Here is a 14,376-nt window from a genome sequence, read left to right as displayed (position 1 = left end):
CCTTAATAGATTCAAACCTTGGAAGTCTAAGCAGGAGGGCGTGGCCCAGATCAGACAGAATAAACCTTCTGAGGATGGAGAGTCAGAGAGGGCCAGGGGGCAGTTGAGGTCAGACTCCCATGTCCTGTCAAAGGTGGCTGAAGGTAGGCTCTGTTCCCTACCAGCCATTGCTGGGGGATTGCTGAGAAGGAGTTTGAGTACTACAGCCTACAAGGTAGGACAGGCCTTTATAAATATGGGGCAGAAACTGCTAGAACTCACTTTTGTTGTCAGGCCTGTTAGAGACCAGGCCTTTGTGGTGGTTATATTGAAGGATTACTTGTGTTAAATTGATTTGCCTGCATCAGAGAGAAGACAGCATATTTTATGTAGTCAACTCAAATGCATGAATAAAAACACAATAAAGAGTTTTATTCTGGTTTAAACTTCTGCCTGTATGTGTGAAGAGCATGTGTCTACCACACCAGAATATAGTTCTTGACCTCTTTAGGGCTGGGATCCAAGTAAATGGTCTACCAGTGAGCTGATGAGAGCCCTTTCTTTGCCTTTGTGACGTGAGAATATGTACAGGGTGGTGGGTTACCACTCTCTCACTGAAAACACTGCCAAACATGCGTGGGATAAACATAAAGGAATCCTGTGCAGAAGGAAAGGAGCTTAGCCTAGAATGGGTGGCAGAGCTGGTGGTTGGGAGGCGGGGCTAGTGCTGGGCAGACTTATACGGTCTGTGCTAGGGCTGGTGGTTGGGAGGCGGGACTAGTGCTGGCTAGACTTATACGGTCTGTGCTGGGGCTGGTGGTTGGGCTGCAGGGATAGTGCTGGGCAGCCTTATACGGTCTGTGCCAGAGCCGGTGGTGGGAGGCAGGGATAGTGCTGGGCAGACTTATATGGTCTGTGCCAAAGCTGGTGGTGGGAGGCGGGACTGGTAGTTGGGAGGCGGGGATAGTGCTGGGCAGACTTATAGGGTCTGTGCCAGAGCTGGTGGTTGGGAGGCGGGGATAGGGCTGGCCAGACTTACACGGTCTGTGCACTGAAGAGGACAGTACAAATAAAAAAGTAGCACATATGAATTTATCTTCTTGGGCAGACTGGATGGACCGTGCAGGTCTTTTTCTGCCGTCATCTACTATGTTTACTATGTTTACATGTAGTGTCTACCGTGGAAGGAGGAGAAATAAATAAGCCTGCTGCAAATAAAAACAAATTGAAAAGTACAAAAGTGTGACAAACTGACGTTTCTCCTTTCTCCATTTGCAAACTCATGTATATCTGTTTGAGGAATTGGTGTGAAAAGACATTGTACAGTGTATTTCATTAGGATGATAGTAACATAGTAAATGACGGCAGATAAAGACCTGTACGGTCCATCCAGTCTGCCCAACAAGATAAACTCATTTTACATGGTATGTGATACTTTATATGTATACCCGAGTTTGATTTGTCCTTGCCTTTCTCAGAGCACAGACTGTAGAAGTCTGCCCAGTACTGTTCTTGTACTAAGTTCTGAAGTTAATATTGAAGCCTCTTAAAATTTACACTCCAGCCCATCCCTATCTATTCAGTCACGATCAGGGCTTAGACCATAGAAGTCTGCCCAGCTCCCGTTTTGTTTCTAATTACTGGCATCGCCACCCAATCTCCGCTAAGATTCCACGGAACCATTCCTTCTAAACAGGATTCCTTTGTGTTTATCCCACGCATGTTTGAGTTCCATTACCGTTTTCATCTCCACCACCTCCCACGGGAGGGCATTCCACATATCCACCACCCTCTCCGTGAAAAAATACTTCCTGACATTAGTCCTGAGTCTGCCCCCCTTCAACCTCAATTCATGTCCTCTAGTTCTACCGCCTTCCCGTCTCTGGAAAAGGTTCGTTTGCGGATTAATACCTTTCAAATATTTGAATGTCTGTATCATATCACCCCTGTTTCTCCTTTCCTCCAAGGTATACATGTTCAGGTCAGCAAGTTTCTCCTCGTACGGTTTGCAACGCAAATCCCATACCATTTTTGTAGCTTTTCTTTGCACTGCTTCCAGTCTTTTTACATCTTTAGCAAGATATGGCCTCCAAAACTGAACACAATACTCCAAGTAGGGCCTCACCAACGACTTGTAGAGGGGCATCAACACCTCCTTTCTTCTGCTGGTTATGCCCCTCTCTACGCAGCCTAGCATCCTTCTGGGTAGAGAGGGGCATAACCAGCAGAAGAAAGGAGGTGTTGATGCCCCTCTACAAGTCGTTGGTAAGGCCCCACTTGGAGTATTGTGTTCAGTTTTGGGGGCCATATCTTGCTAAAGATGTAAAAAGACTGGAAGCGGTGCAAAGAAAAGCCTCGAAAATGGTATGGGATTTGCATTGCAAACCGTACAAGAAGAGACTTGCAGACCTGAAAATGTATACCTTGGAGGAAAGGAGAAACAGGGGTGATATGATACAGACGTTCAAATATTTGAAAGGTATTAATCCGCAAACGAACCTTTTCCGGAGACGGGAAGGCGGTAGAACTAGAGGACATGAACTGAGGTTGAAGGGGATAGGAACTGTATGAAGTGTGTGTATATTGGAGTTTTATTTTGCATTATTATTTTACAATGCCAGAAGATCTCCCAGACACAACCTTTGTAGTACTGTAGTTTATGCTTTTTAATCAAAAGTCTAGGAAATGATAATATAAATAGAACAAGAACACAGGTTCAATAATAAGGCTGTTTTTAAGATGACATATTTATGTAATTTATTTTAAAAAAACATGCTTGGAGGAATTAAAGGCATAAACATGGAAAAGTCAGCAGAGAAATGTATTTATCACAAACTCAGTACTGTTGTCAAAGAAAGTAATTCTCTAGTTTATATTTGGACCATGTAAATTACTATGGAAACCAGATGTAGCTTTCAAGGTACATTTCAGCTTTTCTCCTTTGAGCAGTAAAGACTTCTCTTTTTTTTTTTTTTTTGGCAAAAGTCAGAAGAACATACCGCTGTTTTCTATCAGTAGATACAACAGATGGCTGGCACATGCCTGCTTTATTAAATGAATTAGGATTGCTCCAGTATTGCTCTTTGATCCTTGGTGGCATGTCTGCAACACCAGGATGCAAAATACCACAGCAGAACAGAAGCTAAATATTCAAGGTTTTCAAGCTGCACCTTTGATAGAAGAACACTCTTTAAAAATCATGCCTACAGAATGTAAACACAGACTGCTTTGAAATAGTGGTACACAGAGGTTAAAAAAAACAACCAAAGTATTTCTTCTGTTTGGTGACATGAAACCTCAGAAAAGATCCTCCTGTAGATCACCAGTGCACAAAGTTATGCAATGGCAGTTACCAAAGCAATCAACCATAGTTCTGTTAGGGAAAAAAACATTTGAAAATCTGCAAATTGACCAAGTTTTTAAGCAAATAGTAAATAGTGCTTCTGTAATTGCAGAGCAGGAAAGAGAGATTTAGTAACATTCAGAGGCTTCTTTGAATCCTGAAAACTTTAAGTATTTCAACTGAAATAGAAGACTACTGGACTGCCTTTTGAAAACAACCGATCTAAACAGAATGTTAATCGAGACACACACATTTTCTCTTTCCCTTTTCCCTCATTATACCTTCTATTAATCTGAAATATTTCTTACTGGTCATAAATTAACACATTGAACAGAGCCATGTTCATAGAATGTTCTGTAATTATAGCCAGGACAGACTGCAGGACTCTGTTGCACCCTACAAAGAGATGCTTAAAGGTACTGCAGAGTGATACTGCTTCCAAGCTCTTTAGAGGGCAGAAGAATGTTTCCCTGCATTCTGAAGGAGAAACACCCCTCTCTTCCACTGAACCTCCAGGCTCTTACACATTCTTATGCAGAGAATGGTGCCCATCATTCACAAAATATAGGGCACGAATCCAAAAAGAAAATTACACATCATACAAAAACAAGCAAACAAAATAATCATAAACCTCCTCATTCTATAAACTTGCATACCCAACTTGAGGCTTAGTGCATAACATTGCATGCCCAAATTATAGAATCAGGTCAGTTATGCATGCAACTTAATTGAATAATTAGATGCTTATTGGCTTTAACAACCAATTCATGGCTATAATTATAATTGTCATTAATTAGAAGTTACTCACATACTTGGAGGGAGAGTAGGGCAAGATGGCGTCTGAGAGGGAGCTTTGAAAAGACGCTCCAGATCTATTACTTATTTTCCTCTTAAACTCCTGCTCGGCAATGCCCAAGAGGAGGGGCAGGCAAAGAGTTGGTCCCGCGGCTCCAGCTTTGCCGTTGGTTTCAACTTTGGAGCGTTATTTCACTCCGGGAGCAATGTTGGGAGCCTCTACTCCGCTGACGGAGAGAGCGGAAGAAGGAGAGCCGCCTCACCGTCTGGAAAGTGAAACAACATTGAGCCCCGAGCAGCGGTTTGCCCCGCCTATGCCGGCAGATACGCCAGGAAGGGACCGAGAAACCCCTAGTACCCAGGAGGTGAAAGGGAAACTCTGCGCGGGACCCACCCTGGTTGAAATTCTGCCGAAAGTAACAACACACGAGGTGTTGGGACTGAATGACGGGAAGGACTTGACTCGAGACCATTCTTCAGAGGGAGCGGGGCTGTTGGAGCACCCTACCCAGATGGAAGTATCAAGTAAGTTTTTACTTGCTGAGAAACCAGAAAATATAACGTTAGACGCTATTTGGGAGGCACTAAAGAAACTGGAAGCGTTGTTTGTACAAAAGCTTACCCCTTTATCAGATCAATCTCAGCTGTTCTTGAATAAAATACCAGTCCTAGAAGGACGAATACAAACTGTGGACAATTTAGTAGAAAATAATTTGCAAGAAATACGAAATTTACAGCAAGTGCAAACCAATCTAATTAAAGAGAATCAATATCTACAGAACAAAGTTGAAACCTTAGAGAATGCACAGAGAGCTAATACTCTTCGACTGATAAATTTTCCTAAGCAACCAATGATAGCTCCATTAATAACTTTTAAAAAATACTTAGGTGAAGTTCTGGGCATACCGGAAAAGGCATACCTACCTATTTCAAGAATTTATTTTCTACCACCTTATAAGAGAAAAGAGAATCAACAAACATCACAACAAGGAAATGAAATCCCATTTGATACCTTGGATTTAAATTTGACTCAAACCTTGGAAGATGATAACTTGGGATTAATACCAATGACTTTAATTGTCCCTTTTGTACTACAGCCGGATAGGGACTGGATATTAAACCAATTTTTCCGTCATAGAGAACAGCTTTTTATGAACTATAAAATAAGAATGTTTCCGGATGTCTCTAGGGCTACCCAAAAACGGCGTAAAGAATTCCTTAAACTTCGCCCAAAAATTCAACAGTTGGGCGCTATCTGGTGGTTGAATTTTCCATGTAAATGTGTAGTTAAGTTGCATTCGGTCAAATATATATTTTTGACCCTATGCAATTTGGCTCCTTTTTGGATGTAAAATTCTGATAAATAAAAAAAAAAAAAGAAGAAGTTACTCACATACTGCCTTTACTTGGTACTCTAGAAAATGTGCATGCAGTCTCCATAGCATGTAACTGCAAGGGGGGCATGGACCTGGGAGGGGCATGCCTGACACTTATACGCACATCTTATAGAATACTTGCAGTTACCTGCCTAACTGCCTACAGTTAGACACATCACAAAACCAAACCAGGAGTAAAAGACACAGTATGGCACTACTTATGTACTTATGTACTTAATTAAATATGGAGTAAAGCCCTCAGACTTATAACACACCCATGCGGCAATCAAAATAAATTACTGCTAAAAGGGTGAACTTATTGCACCTCATTAATTGGGCTAGAACTCCAAAGTGGAAAGTGCAATTTTTTAAGTGCAAATACGTGCAATCATTTTATATATTCCAAAAAATCACAGTTTGTGACAAAGTCAATGTTAAATCACTCAAACTTAAAAAAACAGCAGTATTAATTGTCTCAAGACATTTATCTCAAAGAACTAATGCTTAAAGTTCATTATATATCACTAGCAAGTTCCATTGTGTATATATCACTAACAAATTCCTTTATATATTACAAGCGTATAACAAGATAAAAGTTCACTTATCTGTTGCCAACTTTCATTCTCAAACACAAAACAACTTGGAGATTGTAGCGAAGTCCTCACCCGAGTCCCAGGTGAAAGTTTTGATATGAAACCTACAGCGTTGGGCGTTTATGAAGGCAAGCTTCATCTAGCCCGATGAATGAGGTGCAATAAGTTCACCCTTTTTGCAGTCATTTATTTTGATTGCCAAATGGGTGTGTTATAAGTCTGAGGGCTTTATTTCATATTTAATTTGTGTCTTCTTACTCCTAGTTTTGGATTGGAGAAGAGCGAGTGTGGTCCCTCTTCACAAAAGTGGTGATAGGGAAGAAGCCGGAAACTACAGGCCGGTAAGCTTCACTTCGGTTATTGGAAAAGTAATGGAAGCGATGCTGAAGGAAAGGATAGTGAATTTCCTGGAAGCCAATAAATTGCAAGATCCAAGACAACATGGTTTTACCAAAGGTAAATCGTGCCAAACAAATCTCATTTAATTCTTGACTGGGTGACCGGAGAATTGAATCAAGGACGTGCTATAGATGTAATCTGCTTAGACTTCAGCAAAGCTTTCGACATGGTTCCCCACAGGAGGCTCTTGAATAAACTTGACAGGCTGAAGATAGGACCCGACGTGGTGAACTGGATTAGGAACTGGTTGACGGACAGACGCCAGAGGGTGGTGGCTAATAGAATTCATTCAGATGAGGGAAAGGTGAGTAGTAGAGTGCCTCAGAGATTGGTGCTGGGGCCAATTCTAATTCAATATATTTGTGAGTGACCTTGCCGAAGGGAAGGTAAAGTTTGCCTTTTTGCGGATGATACCAAGATTTGTAACAGAGTGGACACCCCGGAGGGAGTGGAAAACATGAAAAAGAATCTGCTGAAGCTAGAAGAATGGTCTAATGTTTGGCAATAAAAATTCAATGCGAAGAAATGCAAAGTGATGCACTTAGGGAGTAGAAATCCACAGAAGGCGTATGTGTTAGGCGGTGAGAGTCTGATATGTACAGGTAGGGAGAGGGATTGTGGGGTGATAGTGTCTGTGGATCTGAAGGCGACGAAACAGTGTGACAAGGCGATGGCTGTAGCCAGAAGGTTGCTAGGCTGTATACAGCAAGGTGTGACCAGCAGAAGAAAGGAGGTGTTGATGCCCCTGTACAAGTCGTTGGTGAGGCCCCACCTGGAGTATTGTATTCAGTTTTGGAGGCTGTATCTTGCTAAGGATGTAAAAAGAATTGAAGCGGTGCAAAGAAAAGCTACAAAAATGGTATGAGATTTGCGTTACAAGACGTATGAGGAGAGACTTTCTGTCCTGAACATCTATACCCTGGAGGAAAGGAGAAACAGGGGTGATATGATACAGACGTTCAAATATTTGAAAGGTATTAATCCTCAAACGAAGCTTTTCTGGAGACGGGAAGGCAGTTGGACCTGAAATGAGGTTGAAGGGGGGCAGACACAAGAAAAATGTCAGGAAGTATTTTTTCATAGAGAGAGTGGTGGATACTTGGAATGCCCTCCCGAGGGAGGTGGTGGAGATGAAAACGGTAACGGAATTCAAAAACGCGTGGGATAAACATAAAGGAATCCTGTTCAGAAGAAATGGATCCTCAGAAGCTTAGCAGAGATTGGTTGGCAACACTGGTGGTTAGGAGGCGGGGCTAGTGGTTGGGAGGCCGGGCTAGTGCTGGGCAGACTTCTACGGTCTGTGCCCTGAAAATGGCAGATACAAATCAAGGTCAGGTATACATATAAAATAGCACATACGAGTTTATCTTGTTGGGCAGACTGGATAGATCGTACAGGTCTTTTTCTGTCATCATTTACTATGTTACTATGGTTTGGTTTTGTGATATATACAATTTATTACCAGTGAGATTTAGGGATTTTTGCATTTGAGTATACAGTTAGACACAAACATTTACATCAGCCATTTGGTTAATGTAAGTGCTACTCCTGCCGGAATTGTACGCCAAAAAAATTGAAATTCTATTTAAAAAATGTGAAATTCTGCAAATTTCTTTAAACAATACAGCCATTCACCTTTGTTCCCAGTCCCCCTCACCATACACCTTACAGATCCCCTCCTCCCTCCCTCCCTCCTTGTACACAGATACCAATCATCTTTTTCCAGCCCCCCTCCCCCATACTCACTGGTCCAGCGTGGGAGGAGCTGCAGAAGTGCACATCGGGAGTACTTCATAGGGCAGGAAAGAACCCCACTATTTCCTGCCCACTGCTTCTTCAAAATGGCCACTGAGACTTCCTGCGGCAGCCTCACGAGATTGCTGCGTGAAGTCTCAGCGGCCATTTTGAAGAAGTGGTGGCACCGGCAAGAGCGGTGGCAGTGGATAGGAAAGAATAAAGCTTTTTCCTGCCCCTGAATAGGCCACTAGACCACCAGGGCATGTTAAGGCAGGCCCAGGAGATGGGGCAGCCAGCCGGCCTTTACCATTGTCTCTGTTGCCATGGTACTATACTGGGGACTGTGGTAAAGATTTTGCATGAAAAAAGTAAATTCTGCTTGACTGGCAAATTCTGCGCTGCATAGTCACTCAGAATTCTGGCAGGATTAAAGTTAGATGCATAACTGTAGACTTATTCTAGGATTCTATAATGGCAGTTACGTGCACAGTTAACATTATAGAAGTTGGGCCAAATTCCATATATGGCGCTAAGAGTTACGCACATTAAATTGGTTGTGTTCTCACTTTAATGCATGTAATTTGAGTAATGAGTCAATCAGCACCGATAATTGGATGATAAACAATTACCAACACTAATTGACAATAATTAGGATTAACGAGTATATCGTATTCTATAGTGATGTGTGTGTAAATCCTAATGTGCATATATATTTGGGGGTATGGACAGGGGCATTTCTGGGGGCGTTCCCAAATGTTATATGCATTGATATAGAATATGACCAAACTGCGCCTAACTAAACATGCCTGCATTTAAGCCTGCTCATAGCAGGCTAGATTGCAGGCACCTACAGTTAGGCGCAGTTTATGCCTAAGCATGATTCTATAAAGGATCCATAGTCCTTATAGAATCGCACTAAGCGTGTTAAATTTTCAGCAATGATTTGTAGGCATCACTTATAGACTATACACCCCTTTGTGCTTAGCTTGCAGCATCCCAGCACCTTTGGCACCCTATAGAGAATACCCTCAGAATGCATAGGAAAGAATTTAAAACAGCCATCTTTATTGAAATCTATTAGAATTTGAAAGGGAACCTCAGTAGAAAGGGAACATAAATACTTTTGGAACATTTACATAGCTTTGGACTTAGCACGTGCAGATTTCCAAGTTACCTCTGGATGCCTGAGCATTGTCACATGGTACTCCATTTTTTGCTGTGTTAGGCACACATTAGTACCTAAAACAACTCTATTTATTTGGATTTTGCTCACACCTTTTTCAGTACTAGCTCAAGGTAAGTTACATTCAGGTACACTGGGTAGTTCCCTGTTCCAGGAGGGCTCACAATCTAGTTTGTACCTCAGGCAATGGAGGGTTAGGTGACTTGCCCAAGATCACAAACAGCAGCAGTGAGATTTGAAATGGCCACCTCTGGATATCAAGACCAAAAATACTAGGACTAGGGGGCATGCGATGAAGCTACAATGTAGTAAATTTAAAACGAATTGAAGAAAAACTTTCTTCATTCAATGTGTAATTAAACTCTGGAATTCGTTGCCAGAGAATGTGGTAAAGGCAGTTAGCTTAGCAGAGTTTAAAAAAAAGGTTTGGACGGCTTCCTAAAGGAAAAGTCCTTAGACCATTATTAAATAGACTTGGGAAAAATCCACTATTTCTGGGATAAGCAGTATAAAATGTTTTGTACATTTTTGGGATCTTGCCGGGTATTTGTGACCTGGATTGGCCACTGTTGGAAACAGGATGCTGGGCTCGATTGACCTTTGGTCTTTCCCAGTATGGCAATACTTATGTACTTATGTACATATGGTAAGTACCTCCAGGTTAACTGTAAATCTCTCCCTGCTCAGTCACCTCCCATTCTTCACCCTGTTCCACATTAGCAGTTAACAGAGATATTAATGTGCACTAACTGCTAAACTGTTGTGTTAACTGTTGGCATGTTAACTGCTGTGTTAACAGCTAAAACAGCTTAGTGCATATGCCCCTTAGTTGTTTAAAGAATGCATGTCACACAAAGTATTATCACAGCTTGAAATTAAGTACACAGATGTAACAGGTCTAAAAGTGTCGTTTTTCTAAATTATTTAATTACAACTATTATATAAAATTAAGAACATAATGGCAATTAGTAGAAGTTCAAAAGAAACATTTATTTTTATATACGCTTCATGATTATCCAAAATATACCATAAATGTATAAAGAATTATACTAAAAATGCAGAAAATAAATAGCATGTCCATTATAAACAATGAATAACGCTTATTCTTTCATTCTTATAGAAAGTTCAACATTTTTAAGCCAAAAGCCCTCCCGATCCACCTCCCAGCCTCCAAAAGGTCTTCCCCTCCCTCTCTCCCTTCCGCAGCCCTTGAGAAACAAAGCCCCTCCCACCAAACATAGTAACATAGTAAATGACGGCAGAAAACGACCTGCACGGTCCATCCAGTCTGCCCAACAAGACAACTCATATGTGCTACTTTTTGTGTATACCTTACTTAGCCCTCTCTCCAAATGATTACCCCCCCCCCCCCACGAGGTCAAGGTAAGCCTATAGCCCTGGAGGGCTTCGTGGGGGTCACTGGGGGCAGGAGCAAAGCCCCCTTGCTCTAGCCCCTTGAAGCAGTCTGGGTAAAATGGTTACCACGATTTCTCGTGGCAGCTCACAGTACTATACAAAGTACCACAAGCTGCCACAAGAGGTCGCGTCAGCCATTTTACCCAGGCCGCAGCAAGGGGCAGGAATGAGGGGGCTTCATTCCTGTCCTCAATAACCCCACAAAGACCACCAGGGATTGAGGTAGGCCTGGGGGGGTCATTTTGGAGGAGGGGCTTTTCTTCCTGAGGGTGGAGGAGCACTGTTGGAGGCTGGGAAGGGGATCAGGAGGGCTTTTATGTTTAAATTTAATTATGTGGGTCCTGGCTAACATTTAACCAGGCATCACATAACTGTCTTATGCATGACCCGCATAGGCTCTAGTGGTCATCCCTAAGCAATGTAGCCCTCAATATTCAGTGCCAGTGCCTGGTCATGGCCTGGCACTGAACATTGGGGGCTATACTAGCCAGCAACAGTAAGTGTTTTAAAATATGCTGACTGCCACTGGCTGAATATTGGCCAGTCTCTGTTTGAATGCACAATTAAGATTCTGTAGGAGAAAAGCCCCCCCCCCTCCCTCAGTTAAAAAAAACATGTGGGAGCAATATTCAGCAGAGGATATCCAGTTAAAGATGGTCAGTGAGATATCTGAATATCTCAGCACTGTTGTATATAAAGAGTTAAACATACAGAGATCTTTATCTGAATACCTTATGCTGAATAAAGTTAACCAGCTAGCAGCTAAATTTCATTGCTATCTTGTTAAATTTAAATTCTTCCCCAGAATGCTTCTGTCTCCTCACACGCTTAGGGCCGTAGTTGATAATTTATGCTAAGAGAATAATGCAGGTGAGTTAACTGGCATGTTAACTTTTACTACAGTAATTTGTTGATGCATTTATCGCTTGGTAGGTGTCTGCCCTCTGGGGGAAATACAGGTAGATGCTTTCCATGCCCCTGACACTTTTTTTTCTCTCAAAGAATAGCTAAGCTCTGCAACTCGTTGTCAGAGGATGTGGTAACAGCGGTTAGCGTATCTGGGTTTAAAAAAAAGGTTTGGACAAGTTCCTGGAGGAAAAGTCCATAGTCTGTTATTGAGACTGCTTGCCCTGGGATTGGTAGCATGAAATGTTTCTACTAATTGGGTTTCTGCCAGGTACTTGTGACCTGGATTGGCCACTGCTGAAAGCAGGATACTGGGCTAGATAGACCATTGGTCTGACCCAGTATGGCTATTCTTATGTTTATGTTCTTATGAATTTGCACTTAAGTACAAACATTTGCCACACTTTAGTAAAGCAAGTCCTAAAATGATTTAGAAAACTACCCTCTTAACACACAGGTTATATATTAGGGTTGTGCTGTCTTTTTAAAATATTAAAACACCAAAAATGTTTTGTGTTGTGTCATTTCCAGACTTGAAATGACATGAAAAAACAATGCCTGGAGGATTAAGTAGCTGCGTGTGCCTGAAGTGGGAATCGAACTCAGTTCCTCAGGACCAAAGTCCACCATCCTAACCACTAGGCCACTCCTCCAGCAGTGGTACTGGGAATACATTTCTAGAAGCACTGCCACGCTGGTCAAGAGGGCAGCGATCCTCAATTAAGAAACCCTGCCTCCCCCCACCCATATACATACACCCCCAAGATCCCAAAGGCCCTTGATAAAATTGATATTCCTCCATCCCCTGCCACTCCCTTCCTGAAACCCCACACCCACCTAATAAGTCTAAAAATCACACTCTCCAAGACATCTCATCCCGAACCCTTGACTCCCTGTTATCTTAAATCTACACTCTTGTGTTCCCCCAGAGAAAGGAAAAGTCTCCAGTTATACCTGCCCTGGCTGCACCATCATTCAGTTTGGCACCAACTGATGTCACCAGCTTTTGCCATCTGAGTGACAGCATTGGTAGCGCATGCATTAATGGGGTATCACTCCTGCTCCAAAGGGAACCCAAGACTTTGGATTTAGGGTAAGAAGGTTCTGGGGTGTGTGGATGTTATGCTATATTTTATTTTTATTTTATTACATTTGTACCCCACGCTTTCCCACTCATGGCAGGCTCAATGTGGTGGGCAATGAAGGGTTAAGTGACTTGCCCAGAGTCACAAGGAGCTGCCTGTGCCGGGAATCAAACTCAGTTCCTCAGGACCAAAGTCCACCACCCTAACCACTAGGCCACTCCTCCTATAGTATAGGGCAATTCTTATTTTTGTTTTTTGGTGGGAACAGATTTCAAGAAGGGGGCAGGTCTTCACCGATACTGGGGTGGCAATAAAAGGGTAAATTATGAGAGGGCTTATTCAGTCAGGGCAGCCCACTGTCCAAATGGGAAAAATATTATTATTATTATTATTACATTTGTATCCCACATTATCCCACCTTTTTGCAGGCTCAATGTGGCTTACAATTCATCGTGGATACTGGAAATAGAAAAGAATGTACATTTGGTTTTACAGCGAGTTTTGGGTACATGATGGTGAAATACATAATATTAGAAAATGAAACGGGGAAAATTAAATTAGCAACAAAGTCAAAGAAGGATATTACAAATTTTCCCATTCCCGAATCTATTACATATTTCATTAACTAATAAAAACAAGTTGCTGTGTTCTGGTTATTATGCCTTTGGCTCTGGACCTCTCCTTACCTTTCCAGTCACTTGCCAGGTAAAATTCATAGAATAGATATTGACCGGAATGGAAGGCATTCTCTGTTGGGCTTTTCTAAAATCATGAGTAAATGGAGCCATTTTCCCCTCTGAAACAATCAGAATGTCTTCTTCCAAACCTGTAAAACAATATATTAAATAAAAGGGAAAGTAAATAGAAAATTGCATTTATTTATCAAAATTTATAGACCCCGCTAATGTATAATTCCAGGCGTTTCACGGTGATTGAGTAAACAAAAATATTCAAAACCTTGTACATCAGGATTGCACGATTTAGCACAGTATGAAACAATACCCTTAAGTGGCTCTAAAGATTCCATACAACTGCAGTTTATTACACCAACTTATTTCGTTCTGTTACTCCCACAATATAGTTATCCTGCCTTTAAAATGACCCTTTGAAGTTTAAAGGAATTTACCCAATTTCCCGTGATTAGAGTGCATTAAACATTATTGGACCAAAAAATTCATGAATGCACAATAAGCAGCACGTGGTCCGCGCATTTTCAATAAATAAATAAATGCCATTTTTAAAAAGGTTTTCCCGCATTTTATTGAAATGATCTAAAATAGTTACCGATCAGGATTCTTGCTTGGCGAGCATCAATCCACATGTACAGGCTATCCTCTTGCTGCTGCCCAGCTTCACTTCGTGCTATGAGAAATGACAACATGCTCCAGATCTTTAGAGCAAGGAGGGCTGTCGGTTGGGCCATTGCTGATTCCCCTTGTGGCGAGCTCCCGGCTGCCTTCTGTCTAATCCCGATCCTGGCCGCGCTCTCCCCTCCTTTTCGGTCTAGCGTGGCTCGCAGTCAGGCGTCTAAGTGAAGGCGGGACAGCGGTGGAACCGAACCCAC

At 42.0% G+C, this 14,376-nt stretch overlaps 1 protein-coding gene across 1 annotated transcript in view; it reads right to left on the bottom strand.

Annotated features, from left to right (window-relative positions):
• The window catches only part of WIF1 (WNT inhibitory factor 1), a 309,700-nt gene extending 295,324 nt beyond the window's left edge, over positions 1-14,376 (bottom strand). The window contains 2 exon segments of the mRNA XM_030216172.1: positions 13,499-13,638; positions 14,097-14,376. Of these exon segments, the coding sequence (XP_030072032.1) occupies positions 13,499-13,638; positions 14,097-14,235 (279 nt within the window). The 5' untranslated portion in view covers positions 14,236-14,376.

Source organism: Microcaecilia unicolor, chromosome 10 (assembly GCF_901765095.1).
Source record: "Microcaecilia unicolor chromosome 10, aMicUni1.1, whole genome shotgun sequence".
Taxonomy (NCBI): Eukaryota; Metazoa; Chordata; class Amphibia; order Gymnophiona; family Siphonopidae; genus Microcaecilia; species Microcaecilia unicolor.
Note: the sequence above shows the minus strand (reverse complement) of the source record. Positions and strands in the feature narration are given on the sequence as shown.